The sequence below is a fragment of the Pyxicephalus adspersus genome, chromosome 10, assembly GCF_032062135.1.
Source record: "Pyxicephalus adspersus chromosome 10, UCB_Pads_2.0, whole genome shotgun sequence".
NCBI classification, from domain to species: domain Eukaryota; kingdom Metazoa; phylum Chordata; class Amphibia; order Anura; family Pyxicephalidae; genus Pyxicephalus; species Pyxicephalus adspersus.
In genome coordinates this window covers 14,720,761-14,743,821 of record NC_092867.1, presented here as the reverse complement: position 1 = coordinate 14,743,821, position 23,061 = coordinate 14,720,761, and the positions used below count along the sequence as shown (strand labels likewise).

The following is a 23,061-nucleotide window of genomic DNA, read 5'->3' as shown; positions in this document are numbered from 1 at the left end:
CACAATAAACATGAAAAAAATCACTATTATATTCACTATGTTGAACAACATTTGGGCATTGGTAAGCATACTGCAGCTTTAAGACTTGGCCAGATAAGTACAGATCAGGAGTGTAAATTTGAGGGTGGTAAGTTATGACCGTACTTTACATCATCTTTTTATCTTGCTGCATCCTGTAGGTTAACAGAAGCTATATAGTGTGTATAGTATACTATACATTACATACTCCTTATGCTGTGCTGTACTGCACTTGTTCTAGATTGGTACACTATGTACACAAAATGTAGACTGTGATGTGCTTCATGTTATGTATGTTGGACCACTTTACTCTATACATCGTGTTGTACTCTATATACTTCAGACTGTATGAACACTATGCTGTACTTTTTTATTAATATGTAGACTGTGCTGTATTTTATATAGTTCACATTGTGCTATTCTCTACACTGTACTATACCACATTTGATGAATTCTCCCTGTTCTGTTACTCATCCTAACATTACCACCTTCTCTTAAGCTTCAAACCAGTAGGTTTAAAAGATTTGCTTGTCAAACCAGATAGACACAGAGCAAAGGATGATCTCTCGTGACAAGCACAGAGCCCCATGCTCCAAATACAGAACAGGACCCATGCTCAGAACAGCAGGCAACAACAGAGCTTTGAGCCCAACTATAGCAGGTTCAAGGTTGCCAACCTGTCAAGCCATCCAGTGCCCTTTAGTTGTGTCTATATTGTTACTATGCTGACATTGCACTTACTTTGGTGGCCCTGTGTAACGTGATTTTACAATGCACAAAGACTTGTAATTCAGCTTGGAGAACCTATTTCTTCAGCCCGAGTTCTTGGATTACAATTCTGGTGTTGACCTTTACACGGCTCTGTATGCATCAGGTAGTGTTGATCTCAGGTTGGCTCTAACTTCATTTAGTTTGGTATTGATCTGACCTTATATTAGTGTGATATTAATGTTAGTCATAGATGTTAGCTAATATGAAGGTCTGTCCATGTAAAAGATACCCTGCAGAGCTATAGATTCATAGAAATAGGCAGCCAAACTTGCAGGTTTATGCAGCAAACAGAAACCACTGAAGGAGCCATAAAAATCTGCACAAAACTATTAAATCCTGGGGAGAGACCAGTGAGCAGCATTGGACAAATAGTCTAGGGGTACAAAAAGTATAAACCAGCTTTATAGCCAAATGTTCTGTTACAGCTATTGGTCTATTGTTGACTTAAAGTGTATCTCTAGGCAAAGCTCCATTGGGATGATCCACCCATCTATATGCACTGGTGGTGACCAATGTAACTGAGAAAGGAAGTCAAATTATTTCAAAATCTTAGAGTTTCCCCCAGTACAACAAGTAAGACACCTTCCCAGGTGGAATCATTTAGAGATTTCCTCTAACTTCCCAGTTGATCTCCAGGACAGGAAATAAAGGGGAACTTCCTTAGTGGTGCACAAAAAGCAAAAAATAATTTAGTGTGGTTTTGAACCCTTACCTATGAAAAATTGTTTGGCTGTAGATACATATTTATGAATTGGCTGGGCCATCACATGAAAGGTTGTGGAATTCACATAACCAGGGGCATTACAAACATACGTTGAGTTTTGGCACCTTTGTCCAAAATCCTATTTGATGTAAGCAATCTTATCTGAGTGTCTGTCCTTGGCTAATCTCTTGTGGAAATATGAACACAGCACAGCGGATATCCTACATAGCTACGAAAGGTCATACAGCATTATCTTTAATGGATAGAATCGGATATGGAACACTACAGCACATCTCACATAATGGAAACTAGCCATCATCTGAGAAAGTATGTATTGATGAAGAATAACGTGTTTTATCATAGATCTCTGCTCACAGCCCCATAACTCCCCGGGGGATCAATATTCCTGACCACTGGGGACACTCAGGTAATAGGCATCATGCACCCTACTATGACCTGATCTGGAAAAATCAAGGACAATAAAGGGCATATATAATACAAAATATAAAGACCGATCCCTTGTAATAAAAATATTAGAGTCAAGGTGATCCTGAGTCTTCAAAACATTTGGAAGCACCAAGCCACAAATGTGCAAATCAGGAATTCTGGCTTTCTGTTCTGTTCACATTTGTGGTTTGGTGCTTCCAAATGTTTTGAAGATCCAGGAACACCTTGGCTGGACTAATATTTTTATTACAAGGGATCAGCCTTCATAATTCTTTAATTTAGATGCCCTTTAATGTTCTTGATTTTCCCAGATCATGTTATAGTGAGGTGCATGTTGCCTATTACCTGAGTGTCCCCAGTGAGCAGGAATATTGATCCCCAAACCAACAAAGGAACCCACTTAATCACATATTTTTACAGGTCACATAAAAAAACAAAAAGTCAATAATGTATATATAGTTAATAGAATAAAACTTGCAAAGGTGTTCCTGTTTGGGGAAACTGATAAATTACCAAATTCATAATCATTTTCTATCAATATATGTGTATGTATGTGGCACGAATGTACAACATAGTGTAAAGAGTGCAGCACTATGGATTTGAAAGGATGAAATTTTGAAATTTGGAGAGCACTTTTACAATGGTGGCAATCAGTGGAGAAGTGGTTAATGGGAAGACGTGCACCATTACATTGGTCACTATCTGTGCAGAAGTGCACTATTACCTAGGTCACTGTTTGGGGAGACATACGCTGTAATATTGTTAACACACAGCTTCATTGTAAGCAATCCATGGAGCAGTGTTTAATTACACTGGTGGTCATAGGCGGAGAAGTGCATTGGTAATTTGGTGCCAGTCAATGGAAAAGTAAAATATTACCCTGGTAGTATTCAGTAAAAAAAAGTGTTCTGCTACATTGTTGGTGATCAGTGAAGCAGTGTACTAATAAATTGGCAGAGGTTGGAACTCGAGTCGCGCGACTTGGACTCGAGTCTAACTTAAGTCGCCTAATGAACGACTTGCAACTCAACTTGGGGATTTTGCCCAGCAACTTGCAACTCGACTTTCGACTTGACTTCTCTGCTGACAGCTGAAGGGGATGAGGAGGAAGGCAGTGAGGCTTCTATAACCACACCTACCTCCTCGCCCCATTCAGCTGTCAGAGAAGAAAACTTAGAATGCAAGAAAGGTGGAGAGGATGGCAGCCTTTCTTGCATTCTAAGTCCATGGCTTTCTCTTCTGACAGCTGAAGGAGGCGGGGAGCAAGGCGGGGTTACAGAAGCCTCACTGCCTTCCTCCCTGTCCCCTTCAGATAAGCTGTCAGAGGAGAAAGCAGAACTTAGTAAACTTAGAATGCAAGAAGGAGTAGTAAACTTAGAATGCGGGGAGGAAAGCAGGGTTGCAGAAGCTTCACTGCCTGCCTCCCAACCTTTCTTGCACTTCAAGTCCACAGCTTTCTCCTCTGACAGCTGAAGGGAACGGGGAGGAGGGTGGTGTTACAGAAGCCTCACTGTTTTCATTCCTTGCCCCTTTAGCTGTCAGAGGAGAAAGCCATGGACTTTAAGTGCAATCCTGTGCTCAAGAACAGGATCAGAGCTCTGTTTCTATATGGGGACAAATGGGGATAAATGAAGTGACTTGACTTGGGACTAGACGTGGAAAAATTCTTGCTGACTTGAGACTTAACTTGGGACTTGACCTGGGACACGACTTGGACTTGAAGGGTGACGACTTCCAACCTCTGTAAATTGGTGGTTGTCAGTGGATCAGTGCACCATTACATTGGTGGCTTTTACTTCAGAAGCACAATATTAAATTGGTGGTGGTCAGCTGAGTGCTGTCATGTTGGTGGCAGTCAATGGAGCAGTATATTGTTACACTGGTGCCAGTCAGGGTAGCAGTTTGCCATATTAGTGGTGCCCAGTAGAGCAATCAGTGAAACAGTGCACAGTTACATCGGTGGCAGTCAGTGGAGTAGTGAGCCATTACATCACAGACGTTAAAAGGAACCTACAGTGTTTTCCTTATGGGTCCAGGGTGTTCTTTTCACCTTCTTCCCATGGTTATGTTGCTCCCTATTACACTGCTATCCTTATCAAGGTCAGAGCAAAAACAACTGATTGCAGACTTATAGTAGCCAATATACTGAGAGTAAGGAGGGGCTTCACTGCAAATCAATCAATGAAAACATTAAACCTGTATTTTTCACCTAAATAAAAAAAAATACAACTCAGAATCAATTATGTGTAAGACAACAAACCAACATTAGTCAATATTCTTATATTAACAAGTAACGCAGCTGGGAATGAATCTCATTACTTATTGATTAATCTCCTTCCCATGTGAATAAAAAATCTATTTTCCGAATTCAGCTTTATTTCTTGTTTGTTTTTCTATGTCACATGATATTGTATGGCAATCTAAAGTTCCATCTCAGAACTCCAGCAAAACATACAAGATAAAAAAGAAATAGCTCATTCATTGATAAAATTATTTGATGCAATATTTACCTCCAGTCCAGGAAATCCTTCTGCGGTACATTTTTCTGCCAATAGATGTCCTCAGTGTATTAACCAACATCACTTAACCCATTTCATCTGAGTCCAGGCTATCCTAAACCTACCCCTGCCTAGGAGAGGCCTCATTAATTAGCTTGTCTTCCTGTCATTCTGCTTTCTCCTATCACTATGCCCTCTACTATACCCATTTTCTTCTTGCTGCTTCTTTTCTTGTTCACTCCAGTTCTGCTGTACTGAAATGTCAAGAGACTGATACCAGGTCATATTCATACTTACAATACTTACACTGCCTAATATTTAAAACTCCATTTAATTATGTATTATCATTTACAAAGCTGCATTGATATCTGCTTAACCTTCACAAGAAACCCTCTAACACTCTAGTATTACATAGAGATGACAATGGTATTCATATATCTATTGATCCTCATTATGGTATGGCAATGTCTCATGGTTGATATTTCAATTTGTAGTATAACTGGGGTATACTTCTGTACATGCATCACCCCTGATGTGATCTAATGCCTGATCTTTATTCTTCTTCTTGTTAAATAATTAAACTAGTCACCAATCTGCAAACTCTCACAAATGTTAGAGATTCACGTTGATTTATAAAGAAAATTAGAGATTCATATTGAAAATTACTTTTGCTTACACATGTTTAAATCTCCTGAATCAAGTTAGATTGCTCTACCCCAATAAAAAATTATGGAAACCATAAAGCTACAGAATATAAAAAAGGATATATTCTTTGCAGATCTACATGCAGGTATTCAAGAGAATCGTCAAACGATCCATGACCCTCTTAATTAATTCAGCACTGATGACAATATATGTTGAGAATGTCCAGATAAAGATAAAATCCCTGTTCCTTCTTCAGGAAGGAACTTCAAATACTTTATTTATAAAACAGGGAATCTGACATTAGCTCCCACATTCCCTGGTGGGGATCAATTATGGTCATTAAAACACATGGACCTGGAAGATTCCCACCAGGGAATGTTTAAGGGAATGCCCAATTCCCTGTTTAATAAATAGAGCCCCAATAGTCATTTTTATAAATTAGGAATTTAGATTTACTGTTTCTTTAACCAAAACAGACATCTGTATCACTTTGTAACTCAATATATAAAAATGTGCAAAATCAGCAACTGCAAAAAAAAAAAAAATACAACAACTAAAAAGATCTCAGCCATGCCTCAGTGGAAAGCTTTAATCTGACACTATTGATGTATCATTGTAATATAACCACATTCCTCACAAAGACGTACTCATAATTAATGGGTGCAATTAAAAATAAATGATCTACATAGGAATGGTGTTTTTTTTTACTGGCTTGGAATAAATTCTTTTGCATAGTTAAAAAGTTGAGGGAAAGACACATGTGCATTTTGTATCAATGAATAATGGAAGGAATTACACGGGCGCTAAAAGTTTTATGTGGTCAGGCATTCATTTGTTCCAGATTTTCTTAGCACAAAGCTGATGAATTTGGCTATTCTGGGGTCTGTGTTTGGTATGTGTTCATTTTCATTATTTTTGTTTGTTATATAATTATCTGGGTTTTTGTTTCCAGTTCTTCATATTGCTGTCATTCTGGTCCCAAATTTAAATGTTCCCCACTTGTCTCTGTTATACTGTCTCCACGTCACTGTCATACTGACCCCACCCATTTCACATGTCACTGTCATACTGACTCCACCCATTTCACAATTTACTGTCATACTGACTCCACCCATTTCACTTGTCACTGTCATACTGACCCCACCCATTTATCAGCTCTTCCCTTGCAGGCTTAGCCCCACCCATTTTAAAGTTTCCCTCTTTGCTGTCATTTTGGCCCCACCCATATCACACTTCTTTAGAATACTTTCATTCTGGTCCCTCCCATTTTTCAGTTCTTTTCTTTCCAACTCCTGACCGCACATGTGGGGGAGCCGAGTGTCACTGAAAGGGGAGGAAACTTCCCCCCAGAATGACGTCATGATGCCAGAACCCGCCCACAGAGACGCAAGCCGCCCACTTCCCTGAGCCTGTGATCCATACGGGGGACTTCGAGCGGATCTGCCTTTTAAGCAGTTATAGCAGCAAGTTTCCTGTAAACATAATAAAACCCTGAGAATAAAAGCTGATCATTGTCAGCTCTGCCGGGAGTGTTTGTCCTAATGGCTCTTTTTGTGAACAGTTTGGTCTGTAAGTGTAAAAAATATATAAAGCTGAGGCCAAAACACCTGAAAATGAGAATAGGAATCCTTTACTGGACCGCAATAAGTAATGGGAGCCTCCAAGGCACTGTGCCTGATTTATTAAACTTCTCCAAAACTGAAGGTACACTGTAATGGGAGAACCTGGGTGATCCAGAAATTCTGGAATGGATTTCCTAAAATTATTTATTAGTTGACAAATGTTTTTAACCCTGGACCAGATTGATTCCAAGTTGCACACATGATAGATAATCTATCTTCTCCAGTCTTGTAGAGCGTAATATATCAGGCCCATTACAAGTATTAACTCAATACTGTTAGCGGAGTATAATATTTTGATAGTGTGGTCCTTTAAACTTAGGGAGGTTTAACTCTTCTCTGAAACATGGGTCTCCCAGATCAGCTTCCCTTTGGTGCGCTCTCCATTGCAGGCAATGTGACATCTCCATGTGTAATGCAGGACCGGGGCTCCTGCAGTGTGAGGATGCGGCAGACCCAGAACGTCGGAAAGAAAAGGAGAGCACCGGCTGCCAGCATTGTTAGAGATAAAATAAGCTAAAGTGCTTCCAACAGTACCCTGGAGGAAATGAGCATTTAACCCTTTCAGTGCAAGGGAAGCCCTACTGTAGGGGTACTTTTAAAATGACACCAAAGTTCACCTTTCAGTTGCAGTGAATCTCCAATCCTGATCTTGGAGGACCACTTTTGATCTCCCTAAGCTTTATTCATATAGGCGTACCTTGCCCCTTCTATTACAACGGGGTCTCCCTTTTCTCCCTTTTATTTTCATCTTTTTTACATTGTGCAAAATAAAGATGGAGATCCTAAATAAAATAAAAATAGACCAGCTGGGGAACTCCTCACCTGTAAATAACATATGGGTTTTAGGAGGAATGGCCCTTTAACCCTTTCTCCATACAAGAGGAATAATATTTTGTTTCGGAACTCTTTCTATTCTACAACATTTTAAAATAACAACAAGAATTGGAAGATGCTACAGTTCTGACTGGAGGCACTTAACCTATCTCACCTGCGTTATCTATACAAATAGATTTTTAATGAATTATTCATTGCGCTAAATTTTTATCATCAACGGATTATGTGGGAACTGGCATTGCAGTCATCTTCTGCTGCACACTGATTGTGAGAACTGACAACACTTATCAGAAATGTGATTCAGGACATGTGGAGCTGGAGCTCCCCCCAGTGGTATATATGAACATACACAGGTACACATATTTTACCTATAGACACAGATCCCCATAAAAGGGAATGGTATACCAAATGACTCATTTATAAAATGGGGGCAGCTTTTTGGCATATATATTTAATTTCTACAAAAAATTAAATAAATTGATGGAAACTGGAAAAGGAAACTGTAACCTGATCCTATTGGCTCTTTACCAAAATCTGAACTGTAGGCAAGTTTAGCTAACATATGTGACTTTGTAAAAAAATGGCCACATTGGTTAATAGATGTATCATACAAAAGAGGGTTTTCCTATGGATATTCCGTGATTTAATGTTATTTTACAACAAAACATGGGGGTGACCATTTTATTTTTAAGAACTGACAGTAATTCAATATTTAACGGAGAGGCTGTCAGGGGTGAAATATGTTATAAAAAGGAATTTGCCCCAGGCCATCTATAGATTCCTGAAGTTACGCAGAGAGAAATCCCGGTTCTTGGAGTTGTCTAGGCAATTGCGGATTCATCCGTGCGATAACATGCATAAAATACCAATAATGAGCCAATTAATCGGAGTCTTTGATATCGTAACTCTGTGATAATTACTCTGAGAATTAGCACTTATTACAGATTCCGGTGGCAGCATACTTATGTAGATGTTTGATATGACACTTATAACTCTTCTAATCAAAGCCGTATCTCAAGCTACATTGTGACCTCAGGCTGACTCTTGGTTTTCTTTTAAGATATGAAAGCAAATCCAAAGCTCAAACATGGGAAAGAAAGGAACTTCTGATTGGTCCCTTTGGTTTTAATTCATACATCACAGCTGCAAAAAGAATTGGAAATTCCAAACGCCATAAAGTGACCATTGAGATGTATTCATCCCTTCTACAATCTTCTCATAAATGTTCCAAGCTAGAGTCCTGTTGGGTTTAATCTAGGCTGATGGACATATTTAATAATTACATTTCAGGAGTTTTGTGGTTGTGTCTGACTTACAGACCTGGAATAAGCCTGGTGTAGGAATTCCTCATTTCTGTAATTGTTTTGGGTCAGCAGCTCAACCAGCCAAACAATTAACATTCTTATAGGAGAGTTCAGCAATGGCAGCCGTCATAATCTCTCATGAGAACGTCCCTTTAAGGGTCACCTGCTTATCATTTACCAAAGATAAAAAAGTCACCTTTTGGTCCAAAAGAACACTTTGCTGTGTGTAATTGAATAATTTTGAGATGGAAAAAGAATAGATTGTATGTTGATTTACACACATAAAGAAGTAAATTCATCCAGAAGCCTTCAACATTCAACACCAGCTACAAAACATAAAAAAAGACTTTTTGAATAGTTGTAGTGGCAAAAGTCAAATTCTATTCATTCATTATGATCTGACTCTACTAACTCCTTGATCCACTAATACCTATGTAGTGCAAGGGTTTGTTTAATTGGATATAATGTGATTTGTAAAGCCCAGCTACCGGCACCAAGATTTTCCGCATTTTAGAAGTCTACTCTATGCAACTGATTGTCCAACCGCAGTACTAATAAAGAACTCATTGTGTTTCCTGCCTGCTTCAGATAAAAGCATTGCATGGATCTCAATGCTGCCATCCAGTCTTCTATGCTTGCTCTCTTTGGCCATTCGCAAGACACAAGGCTGCAAGTTGCATTTTGCCAATGGCCAAGGGGAGAAGGGAGACGTGATGATTGCAAAATGGAGAGAGAGATGGAATGGTGACTTTAGTGCTGGTAAAACTTTGATCCTTTAGCCCAATGATACAGCTGCATGATCCTGAATCAGACAATATTGGGAGATCATGACATGAGTATAAATGAAGCAGTTTGTGGCATTTTATAGAAGAATCAGCGGCTGCTTGGAGAGAAGGAAGTGCCAAGTTTATTGAGAAAAGCAATGCACATGCGCTAAGTTCTTTAAATAAATGTGAATATCCTAGATTGTAAGCTCTTCGGGACAGGGTCCTCTCTTCCTCCTGTATCACTGTCTGTATTTATCTGTCATTTGCAACCCCTATTTAATGTACAGCGTAATATGTTGGTGATATATAAATCCTGTTTAATAATAATATCCAAGTGCACTAAAGGCAACATAGAGACCTTAAAGTGGAACACATACTTCTGCAATAATAGATTCTTACCTACTAATTAACAAACCTGTTGACACTTTGCATTGAATACAAATGACAAAATTGCAAAATTTTCAGTAAGGCTTCCCCAAACATTGGCCTTGGAGTGTGTTAATGACATATGACTATAGTAGGGACATTACATGATAAGCTGCTTTGAGGGACAGTTAATGACTTCCTAATATATAAATGCAGATTATTAATAATATTAAGCAAGTACAAAGAATAACAGAAGAGGAGGAGAGGACGCAGCCCAATATTCCATATTTTTCTAAATACAGATAACATTATAGTTCCTTTATCTGTGCCTGGTCTGGTTTGGCTTTGAATGCCAGATAGACTAGTTAGATTTGTCATTATTGCAGAAGTATTATGATAAATATCTGTATGAAGGTAAAACCAAATGTAAAAGATAATCTAATAAAAACATAAAAAATAGTGAACTTTAATGAGCAAGAATTCTAAAGAGCAGTGAATGAATTTGGTTGCATTACTTTCAATGCCTGATCTGGGCAATCACCAAGGAAATTAGGAATACTAGGATCTGTGCCAGTTATAATATTAATTCCATCATCTTTATATTCATTAAATTAGGATAAAGATATAAGTAAATTATACTTTGTATTACAACACTGCTAGCATGTTTTACAGATCCCTATGGCTGTATAGATTATGATGAGTTAAATTGGATCAGACTGCTAAGAATTACACCCCAGCATGCTGATTTCTATACACTACTGCCATCTGGTGCCATGTACTATGAACTGCATCCATTTTATCTTTTTGGCAGTAGCACCACCCTGTGGAGATCTTTAGTAATTCTTTTTATTCTTTAAAGAAAAGAAACATTAAAAAAGTATTCACTGAGGTAGTAGTGCCCAGCGGCAGACATGATTCACTATTTGGGCACCCATTAATGATCTGAATAGAACATGCTCTATAGCTTCTGAAATATTCATGCCGGTTAACTTTCTTCTCCTGTAAAAAATGATTCAGCTTCAAGGAAGATTTGAAATATTTTGGATCGTGAGATAAATCCATTTATAACTACCTCATCTGAAACATAATAAAATCCATATGCTGCAACTGAGGAAATAATTATTAGCAACTACTGCCTACTAGGACTAAGCTGCTAAAATATTTGCATGTAGATATAGCAGACTTTTACAACTTCTTAACATAGGGGAACCCCTAAAATAACTTTCAGGTCTTCAGGGAACGCCCGGCTCTAATTCCTATATCCACAGCTCAGAATTTATTAGTGTGGTGGTCAGTAGGAAGAATGCCTCTTACATTGCTGGCCAGTGAGAAGAATGTCATCCTGACAGCTCCGCTCCCCTGATTGCTCTTGCAGCCCTGTAGTATGTGTTCGTGGATAGAGATTCTCTAGGGAGTCCAGCTGCTGTGCTCATCATGAATGAATGCAGCCGTGGGAATCCTCCTGTTTGCGACCCCCGGACTTGCCCTCTTTGACTTCTAGTGATCAGGGATCGTGCACAGGAGGATTCCCACGGCTGCATTGTAAAGATTTCCTTGATCTTCCGATGGATCCGCGAAATCGGTTCGCCAAAATATTGCGGACCCATCAGAAGTTTAAAGAAATTTTCGTGAGAATGTCGTGAGAATGTCAAAGGCTTTCTTGCTTATCCCTAATTATTTCTACTGATCAAAGCAGCGTTAGAAGGTGCAGACAGCAGGATAGGTAAGAATAAAGTCTCTTTCCTACAGGTAAATCCTAAATTTAGTCTAGATCAAAGACAGGTTCACTTAATGACTTTACACCAACATGGTAATTTCAACATGTTGCATATGAGGAATGTCAAGAAGGGAAAAATCACTCAGCAGCATAATGTTAAAGTACGAGCACAGCCAACCCTCCCAGACGCACATAACTATTGATCTGCTTGGCCAACAAGTGACCGGCCACAAAAGAAATAAAGAATGTTGCAAAGATGGATATGGAATGTGATTGTTCCAACTTCTTTAATGCACCAGCGCTGGAGTTTGAACAATCAGGCACCCAACCCTGGATCATGAAAGAATATTCAGCACTTTGTAAGTCTGAAGCAGCAACATAAGCAGAACATAAACCCACAAAGAGCCCATTGGAAGCAAAAGTAATATATGTGCAGTTGGGAAAGCAGTTCATGCAGGGTCACACCTACATACACATATGACATTTTACCTGTGAAGGGATGTGACATTACTACGGACTTTGTACAGCGCTGCATAGTATGTTAGCACTATATAAATGCAGGGTAATAGTGGTAATAAGCAAGTACAAAGAATAACATACGAGGAGGAGCGGACCCAGCCCAATATTCCATATTTTCTTAAGTACAGATAACATTATAGTTCCTCTATCAATGCCTAGTTTTGTTTGGCTTTGTATTCCAAAGTACTGAATGCCAGATTAACCTGTTATATGTGTCATTATTGCACAAATTTATAAGAAGTATTAAGATAAATATATGTATGAAGGTAAGACTAAGTGTATAAGCTAATCTAATAAAACTATAACAAATAGTGAACCCTTAATCAGAAGTTCTGTTTATTTTGGATAAAGTACAGAACGTTCAGACCCTCTGTCAAGTTTGTTTTTCTATCTGTTCACACTGACCTCTTAGTTTATTGTTTAGCTACGGTAAACTAAGACAGGAAATGAGGATAAATCCACGCTGTGTTCACAGCAATAGGTGAGGAAAAATCCTCCAATGGGGTTACCTGTTCTGGAGACAACTCAGAGATAAAAAGTTGGTACAATTCCTCTCATTTCCCATTGCGTCTTTAGAACAAAGACAAAAGAAAACGCTCTCCCTTGTGGGTTCAGACAGAAAGTTAGGTATTTTAGTTCTGTATAGAGTGGAGAAGGGTTAAAAGTATTTTGTAGCTGGACATATACTAATAATGTAAATTTGAATTTATTATTAAAATTCAGTGTTACATATATTAGTCATAGTAATGTTACCTTCTGCTATAGGATTAAAGTCTACAAAGTAGTAGTGAAGTCCGGCTGAGCGATTATATAATCCGATACATATTATAGATGTGGATTATAAATGAAAAAAAAAATAATTAAAATGAATGTTTAAACTATGTTTAAGTTTGAGAGAAAAGACGTCACTATTGTAGACCAACGCCAGGTTTGTGGGAAACTCATGATTGTAATATTTATTATATTGATCATTAAAATTTACTTTAGGTGTTTAATTGAAACAGGATTATACAGAACTACCGTATTCTGCATATACATCCCCTGCAGATCTGTTCTGAATGCCTCAAGAATGTTATCCACACGTACATCTGCTTCCTTCAAACCCCATTCTGTTTTCCATATTATGTGGAGAATATCCCTTATTGTACACCACCCAAGGGTGTACCCAGAGCCAGACCATAGATACCCTATGCTCTCCACATGAGCTCCTACCCAGGACTGTAGCACTTGGAAAGAGGAATGTATAGGGGAGATGGTAACAGCTCAGGCTGGTGTCACAAGGGCTTTGTTGGGGGTTATCTGCAAGAAACCTCTATAAGCACCAGATAAACAAAATGGAAATTTGTATTGCAAAAAGCAGACCATAAAATTACTGAGCACAGCATTTATCACCAATCACTCCCTAACACTTGTAGTGATATAATGTCTATAATTGTATATTTCATGGTTTCAAACAATATAAATCCCTAATTTTAGAAAAAATAAACAAGATGGAGGTAGTAAAAAAAAAAAAAACTTGAGGTGTAGGATAAACACTTACTTGTCCCCTCCCTAGCCTGTGGCTGCAGTGAGAAGCAGCAGACTGATGAACTCCTCTTTCTGTTACTCTGCTATTCCCCCAAACTGTATAACTGGTTAGCATATGGGTGCTGCACCTTGTCTGCTCCTCCCTCTGCACCGTATACAGGAAGTCCTCGAGTTACGATTGAGATGCGTTACGACGACCCCATTGTAACCTGAAAATATTGTCAAAAACGGTCCTAGCCTACCCAGGAGTCTCAAAGAATGTTGATCATGATGTAGTACTATATACTGTAATTTTCTCGATCGCTGCTGAAAGTGAGGCATCCCATAAGGCCGGAGATGCATACATTCCCAACGTATTGTACCGCATTTGGTGTTACATTTTGCCTTCCACATGAAACTTCTGTATCAGTATCATCATCATAAGTTCTAAATATCGTAACTCCAACTATCGTAACTCCATCTGTACCATCTGGACCATCTGTATTTCGAAGATTTTATACCAAATTTAGGAACTTGTACTGCTTACATAAAAAAAATAGTGAGTGAACTAGGAATGAATATACTTTCATATTATTGGGGTACTCCTTTTCTAATGGAGAGCTAAGTGAACCAGTTGCACTCAATGGCCAAGAACAGGATCACTTCAATGTCGCTCAGGATCATGATTCAGCTTATGCCAAGTCTCTAAACCATGGAACAAATAGCCTCCAAGAGTGTTCTGAGTGATGACAGGTAAAAGCCCCACGTTGTGGGAGAAAAGAATCTTCATCTTGTTCATTATAAATGGTTGGAATACAAAAGTTCTCAGAAAGATCCTTTTAATCTAAAACAAGTTCACTGTACATTCACTGGGTAATATTTACTATTTTATATGCAATTTCCAGTTACAGTAAATATTAACAAGCTGCATTCACTTTTTTTCTTATATATGTTATATGGCTACAAAATAAAAAAATGTATTTTGCATAATTCCAATACCAAGTACTTCTGATACAGATTGGGCTCACTGGGCTGAATTTACATGCCATAGATTCTTGCTCTGTTCCTACCCACTTGATGATCTCAGCATTAAATGTAATAACTAACCAAACAGATATTATAGAACCACAATACATTCAAGACAACATCAAGTAAGATTGTCCCTCATATGCCCTATGGAGGAACTCTTCAGCACCTACTACAAATTTCACTTTTGGGTGGGAGTAAGTTGGGAACATAAAGTCAACATAAGGATAAGTAAAATGTATAGTTTTATCCAAACTGATGTAAATCACTTTTTATATAATGTACAACAAGTAACGAGAAATGATTGTAACACTGGTTTATTAAATTAAAAGATCTCTGAAGTTTAATAATTTTCACATAAATGCTTAGGAGCACCGTAGTATCTACTGCTAATTATATAGCATCCCGTACAGGCTGTGACCTATTAAAGAAGAGAGGAGAAGGGGAGAGTTCAATGAGGTCAATGAGGTTCAATGAGAATGATTCCAAGAGTTTGTCCCATCTTTGGCACCTCCATATATTATTGTCCGCCTTTCAGTACTGAAACCAGCTCTCCACTTTCCTTCATCTCCTGTGTGGGGGAAGAGGAAAAAAAATATTTAGATTGTTAAAATGCTTTCTGTCAGTAAAGATTGATATAACTTTTTTTTTTTGCTTTATCTTTGCTGCATAGGGTTCTGCAACAGGTTGACACCGTTTGTATTTAAGTATAGAAAAACAACAGAAGTAGTAGCCAGCAGGAGTGATGAGCCCACCTTGTGGGAGGAGGTTTAAGTGACGAACATGGGGGGAAAATTTTGTGAATCCTCCATTGCCTACCTATCTGTACATAAAAGGTCTATCCGTTTGGGGTAAGCGGGTCTTGTAATACAATGCTGGTGGCTCTGACCATTCTGTATTGTGTGAATATCATTTTGCGGATTATATGCCTAAATTACTTTAAAAAGAAGACACATCTTACACTACTGAGTTGCCAGAATTTTGCAAAACTTTTGCAGCAAAATAACTGTGAATTACGTTTAGGATTAAAGTGAGTATGGTGGGCATACACTTCAAAAATTCTTTATTGAACAATAGCTTGGCCACCAAGTGGTTAGGATTATCCCTCAACTAAGTATATAAACATATACACACACACCACACAACAGCAGCTCTCTGTGTAAATCTAGCTGTTTTGGGACATAAAGAAATTATTTTTTTACCCAATGTCCTGAAATTAGGAATATTCATTTTTTTAGGATAGATGACTGAATGAGACATGTAAATCCTTTCAGATTTTATTGTGCTTAGCACAGATTGATTTAACCTTCTTTCACTATAAATATTTATCCTTATTTTATAAAGTTGTAATTCTTGGCAGAGGGTGCATCTCATTTGGATCAATTTATCTTTTTTTTGCACCTCCACAGCCAAGCAAATCGTAACTGAAAACAATGGACTATTCTGAATTCATGCTAATATAGTGACCCCCTTAATTTATTCAGGTAATACCTTAGGTTTGGGGTTAGGTGTGGTAAAATTATAGTTAGACTTTAGGTCTGGGGTTAAGTTGAAGGGTTAACTGGAAGACAGATGATTTTTTACTGATCATCTTGTACTATTTTGGTTTGTTTTGGGCACCAAATGTTCCATGCCAAACAGCCTGGCACTGGGTTTCAGGTGCCTAAGTACAACACACAGAGGAAACATCATCAATCAGTAGCTTCCACATCAGGTTCAACTTTGCTTCTAAATTTAGGTAAAGGAGGGGGGGGGGGAACTTTTGGTGAACAAAACACAAGTTTACCTTTACAATGTCCAAGCCACCAATAAGTTCTCCCTTTACGTACAGCTGTGGGTATGTTGGCCAGTTGGAGTATGTTTTCAATCCTTGTCGAACCTTAAAAGACCAGTAGAAAAGTTCAGATTAGTAAAATCGATCAAAAGTAAAAGGTGTTTACATTAGGGGAATTTGATGCTCAGTAATCTGTGGTATCCCCTAATGATCCTTAAGCTCGGGATATCCAGTGCTTCAGCATCAACAGTTATTGAGAGGCTCAAATTCATTGCAGAATGTTTCTTCTACCCGCACTTATGGAGAATGTACCAAGTGTGAGACAGATTTTCTTCAAAATAAATGGAAATTCCTAAAGGTGGGTTTTAGCGATGAGGTTCCCAAAATATAAAAAGTTACGTGGTAATTGAGCTCTCTACTGAGCTTATCAGAGAAATATCATAAATGTTTAAAAAGAATCATTCAATTTTTTTTGTATATAACCAATACCTACTAAGAAATATCAGGGGACAGTCCTATTAGCCCAACTATGTATATTCCCGTCTGTGCTTTTTTTGCCACCTTGCCACTCTACCATGCTATAATGTAGTGGTCTTTTTCATGCAGAGGTAATCAGATAAAGGTGGCAAATCACCAGATCCAAGTACTGTCACATTGGGGGAGAAATATATCCTCCGGTGTAAACTAGAGCTTACTCATAATAGAATCCTACAGTAGGTACATAAAGATCCATGCATCAGAAAGTATACCATTGGGAAGGGGAATTGGAAGGCAATCAAAAGGCGTTGCTGTTCTGCCCTGCATGGTTAGGTATTAGAGCCTCTTTAAAAGTTGGCACTATAATATGGTGTCATTCAGATTAAGTTCCTATGAAGTCTGGACATGCTTCCTCTGGGTATTTCTTCCACATCCCAGAAGGCTAATGTGCTTACATCCTAACTTGTTACCTGGCCTTAAGTAACACAACAAAGTGAACATGTAGTTCAAATATTTTGTTTAGAACAATAGAAAATTGTTTGGTTTATTATTAGACATGGGCACCCTGGACAATGTCACGGCCATTAGAATGCCATAAACAAGCCTAGTATAGCTGACTCTTTGGAATTTTGCTGTCCAATGTCTTCCAGCTCACCTCTTCATCTTCCAGGATGTCAAATGTGTCATAGCCAACACTGCAGGGTAAAAGAAAGAAAATGTTAACATGTAAATCTAGGAGATTATAAGCACCAAAATTCAATGCAGAAATCATATTACCAAATATCTAAGCAATTTGCAAAAAAAGTAGACTTTATGTAAACAAGTATACTTGTGTACATAATGGCCCTTTATGTCAGTGTTTCTCAACCAGGATTCCAGGGGTTCCTTGAAAAATGAGAAATTTATGATTCCGGGTTCAGTATAAAGGACTCCAATAACTGTTTTTTGGCTTTCTGTAAGGGTGACATTCTTCCCAAAAGCCAGCAATATAAGAGGCATTCTTCCTATTGCCCATCATGCTAATATACGCCAATATTGTGAATATAGTAATTATAGAAGGGTTTCCCTGAAGAGCTTACAGTTATTTAAAGGGTTCCCCCATGGTAAAAAGGTTGAGAAAGTCTGCTTTAGGTTGTAACAATGGGCTAAAGAAGACCAGCAAAACTCACATTTTCTTCAATTCCAGGATTTGCTTTGTGAGCAGTAAAAGAACATTTATCTGCATTTACCAGCATATATTCAAATATCAGAAGAAAGACCCCATGCTAAATAAAAACTCTACCATATTCTAAGTGCTACTCAATTGGAGTAAACATAGCTCAGATTTGTTAGTTAGCTCAGAAATAGTAAACTGATTTGAGCAGCTAGCTGATGTCCTTTGTATTACTTTGTAGGATCCATTACAATGTAAAGAGTACAGTATTGCTGTGTTACAGGAAGTCTAGTGCACTGCAAATAAAAAAGACAGACCAGCAGCAACACTAACTTATGTAAAATCCTGATGTTAGCTTGCTACAGTTAGGCTGTACAGATGTGAGATGATTCTCACCAGATACAAATGGTCAGGCTCGTCTCAGGCAAGACTGACGTGTACAGTGGACACGGGACGTCGTTCATGAATCTGTCCAACTGAGAGTGACCACTGTACCAGTCAATGGAGAAGAGCACAGTGTGATGCCGCTTGTTCCTTCTCCCCTCAATCCATAGAACAGAACAGAAATATGTGTAAAGCAGGCATTCCTTCATCTGTCACTCTTGTGCGCATGTATATGCAGCCTTGATAAATGGGTAGATTTCAGCCCACACAGGTCATGGAAGACTACTGAGAAGATTTCTACTACTAAGAAATACAGTTTGAAGAAATTTTCTAAAGGTGAACTCATAAAAAATTATTGTCTAAATAAAACGGACTTATGTTTTCTTACTTGCAGCTTGGTGTGCTTTGCATAGTTCTTCCAGATCTGTGTAGCAATGAAACATAAAACATTCCCTCTTTGATGTAGTTTCTTATAATAAAGACTAGTAACTGCTCCTCTTATCTTGTGCAGGGTGTCTAGTTTTGTATCCGTGCTTCCTCTTCTTTTTACCCCGCACTGGGTGGACCTGCTGAGTCTCCCCCCACAGTTTTGTCTTTAGTATTAACCTTAATATTATTATTATTATTATTTCTTCAGAGCAATGTACATACAGCACAGAGGTGATGTCACTTAAGTATTTGGTTTACACAAGATGTACTTACATCATTTGTGGACAAACTGAAGCAACCTGAAGCAAGGAGTTGTGTGGCAGTCACACTGTAATCATAATAAGACAACTATAGGCCTTTTGGTTGTTCTTTAGTGTTTATGGTACTTTTTAGGAGGTGGCAACTAAGACCTTTGTAGATTGAAAAAGGGGACAAAGCTCATGTCCGTGTAAATGTAATAAAACATTACACGCATCAGTACAGAAAACTATGAAATGTGACAAGAGCCATATCTGACATCGCTGGCCAGCAAAGCAACAGAACTCCAATCAATTAAACTGTAATACAAATGAAAGCAGCACAACAGGATAAATCACCGGCTATAAAGAAAAATAACTCTGACAGGCAAAAATGACATGTTGTCAATAACCGGAGCTGCACATTACTATTTACTACAGGCAAACAAAGCATATCAATTACATCTCTCCAACCACAGATGCTTCCAGACTCACCCCGTGTTATTGAGGATTTCTAAGATCTGACGGCTAAATCCGCATTTGGCCACCTGGAGACACAGAGAAAACAGCGTAGTTATGCAGTACTTGTGTTAATAAACCCTCTCTGAAATACATAAAATACTACATACTATATTACATACATTCCTACACACATACCTGCTTGTTGCCTTTCATAAAGAGGACAACTGGAGCTTTGTTAATAAGAGCTTTGAGTCTGAAACAATTAGAGAAAGTCAGTATTAATAATACCATGTATATATTTTACAGTTTACAACTATTTCAAATTTTGAGTTTTTATATGGAATGTAGAAAAATAGCCATTTCCCCAATTAAATCTGAAGCTCATCTGTTTAAGTCTTATGTCTCACGATATGTGTGAGAATAAATGAGATGATGGGTGGACAATAAAGTAATCAATAGTTGTTCTATGCAGCAAAACAAATAGTAAAATGGATTATGCAGCATAAGCAGCGCTCAATAACATAAGTAAATGTTGCCCAAAGCAGTCCCAACATGGAAACAAGGCAATTAGTCCTAATAAATATAAATAAATAAATATATATATATATATATATATATAGATTGCTGCATGATGAGTGCAATCCTCAATTTATATCCCAATCATCTGTTAGGTGGATTGGGGTCCTCCTTAATTGGCTTATATTGAGAAGATAAGGCTATACCTATATAGCTAGACTAAGCTCTTCGGGGAAGGGTCCTCTCCTCCTCCTGTGTCACTGTCTGTCATTTGCAACCCCTATTTAATGTACAGCGCTGTGTAATATGATTGATTAATGGTGGGGAAAGATCTAGAACTCCTCCCAAAAGCCAATTAGTGGCAGTAGGATGAACTCAACACTAAGTAATAAATAAAAGCTATCAATAGGATTGTCCAAGCATCTGAGCAATGGAAGCCAAACAAATATTAAATGTTCAAAACTGATAGTGAGACAGTTTTGTTCAGCAGGTGGTTTTCTTGATTCATTTACACTTTACCAACCAGCTGGATGTCTTCTAAAACAGAAGCCAATTGTTCCATGTGACATGCAAAAACATAACACCACCATTGCAACTTAAACTTAGCAGAGGCCCTAATAAATATTTACGTAGTTGGTGCACCTTTGTGTACAAAATAGCTTCCTTTTTGGGTAAAAAAAGATATTTCTACAGGCTTTTCAGAGGAAAATTAAAATACCACACAACTACTTTTGTCAGCCTGTCATGGCAAAAGATTTTAGAATAGGCTTGTACAGGCGGCACTCTGCATAAATATGAACAATTTGTGTGGTGCTGGTAGTGGGTAGATCCGCAGTGCTCAACACAGGCAGTTCTTTAAGCTGGGTGGGAAGAAATTGTAGACGGGTGGAAGCCCCTGAATTGTGACCCAACTCCTCAGTAACCACCCAAAAACAGCCAGGTGGTTTATGAAAAGTGTACCCGGCTAAAAGGGGTGGGGGGTAACACTGTTTGGGTGGACTGACCCTTTAATTAAAGCAGAGAATGTGAGGTTAAGCTTCCTGGTGAGAATAAAAGCATCAGACTGGCTGAACACAAATACATTTTATTCATTATTTTAATTGCATATCTAGCTAATAATAAAAATTCCATGGAAGGCAAGATAAACTATCCAGCAATACCCTAAGGATCCCACATTATGCTAAAACCCCCATACGTTTCTTTATTGACACACAGTATGCTATATATAAAGAATGCTGGTACCTGTCTTCCAGGCTCTGGGCCTTGGGACACATAGTATCCAGCTCCCCTGATGCCTCCATCTCCTGTAAATGAGAGACTTGGTTAAGTATTACATTTGTATCCTGGCAATAGAATGACACAGGAAAGAATTGTCTTCACTCACCTTGACAATGTCCAGTCCTCCAATTAGCTCTCCATTGACATACAGCTGGGGATAAGTGGGCCAGTTGGAGAATGTCTTCAGTCCCTGCCGCACTTCCTCATCAGACAATATATCAAAACTGCTAAATTGGATGTTATGCTTGTTAAGGATGCCTATGATTTGTCTGCTGAATCCTGCAAGACACAAATCACAGAAGTCAAGTATAAAAAAATGTTTCACACAATCACCTCCCATGGTGTGTGCTGCAAATTGTACGATTAGTCCAATATAACTGTATAGTATTTATCATGTGTTTTTCTCATTGCTCTCAGCTTGATTTTTTTAACAACGTTGGATTGTTACTGCCAGGAAACGACCCTCAGAAATCACCAGGGCTATGAAAGATCAAGGCAGAGTCTTGCTTTGTTCATATTCACCAATAAACAAATTGTCAGATCACAGAAAATAAAGAGAGATTTTCTGCTATGCGTACAGACCTTTCCTTTGCATCTTAGGTGACAAGGGTCCAAGTAGCAGGGATTACAAGGAGATCTTTAGGTACACAAAAGAGCTTTTGTACAAAAAACATGAAAAAAAATATATAACCAAACTTTTCCACCAGAAAATTAGTATTGTATTGAACTATTAATATCATCCATTAACAATTTTAAATAGCTTTTACCTCATTCCTCAGTTACAGGCCTCTGGCATCATAACATAAAATGCAGGGCCAGCAGTCCTGCAATGTAAGGGGGACACCAAGGGGCCTATCATAATTTGGAGTGTCAGGGGGTGAAAAAAAAAAGCCAATTGCCAGGGGAATGATGGCTGTAATAGGCAAGAGTAAGGTTACGTACACATCAGATGATCTGACAAGAATCTGGTGTGTGTACAGTGCTCGTCGTTCGTGGATTCAACCTGGCGGATCCACAAACAATGAACGATTGTACTGAAAGTGAAGGGGAGAGAGCACAGCGAAGTGTCGCTCCGTTTTTCTCCTCCCTCCCCTCTCCATAGAACAGAACGGTGCTATGTATGTACTTTTGTCATCGGAAAGGATCTTTCACAATCCTATTATTGCACGTGTGCACATACCCTAAGTGTCCACAGGAGTTTTCAGCATTTTAAGCAGCTTTGGAATGCACCTCAAATCCAAGTTAGCAAAATCCTTTTGGCTTTCATTGAGCAGTGCACATGGAAGTACAGCTTGCTTTGCACGGAGTTAATTTGAACGCAGGATGCCCCTATGATGTGTTTTTAAGCTGCAGTCAAATGCAGCCTTTTCCTGACAAATGCTGTGCTTGCCATTGAAATGCATTTATAGTTATTCAAATGCAAATTCATTTGAATACCAAAGCTAAGGTAAACTATGGCTAAGATATTTGGACAGCTGCACTGAAATGCATACAAATGCTACAGTGTTGGAAGTGATTTAAAGTGCTTTTTAGAAGCCCCACTGCAAGGGTTGTCTTCTGTTCATTGAAGGTAAGATCCAAGTCTGACAATTTACAGTCGTAAAACTAA

General features: G+C 38.4%; 1 protein-coding gene across 1 annotated transcript in view; it reads right to left on the bottom strand.

The window, feature by feature from the left end:
- Positions 1 to 15,044: 15,044 nt before the first annotated feature.
- GLRX3 (glutaredoxin 3) overlaps positions 15,045 to 23,061 on the bottom strand; it is a 25,035-nt gene continuing 17,018 nt past the window's right edge. Inside the window, exons 5-11 of the mRNA XM_072423755.1 lie at positions 21,559 to 21,731; positions 21,417 to 21,478; positions 19,854 to 19,911; positions 19,692 to 19,744; positions 17,650 to 17,689; positions 16,530 to 16,622; positions 15,045 to 15,314 (exon numbers count right to left, since the gene is read on the bottom strand). Of these exons, the coding sequence (XP_072279856.1) occupies positions 15,264 to 15,314; positions 16,530 to 16,622; positions 17,650 to 17,689; positions 19,692 to 19,744; positions 19,854 to 19,911; positions 21,417 to 21,478; positions 21,559 to 21,731 (530 nt within the window). The 3' untranslated portion in view covers positions 15,045 to 15,263. The remainder of the gene's footprint in view (positions 15,315 to 16,529; positions 16,623 to 17,649; positions 17,690 to 19,691; positions 19,745 to 19,853; positions 19,912 to 21,416; positions 21,479 to 21,558; positions 21,732 to 23,061) is intronic.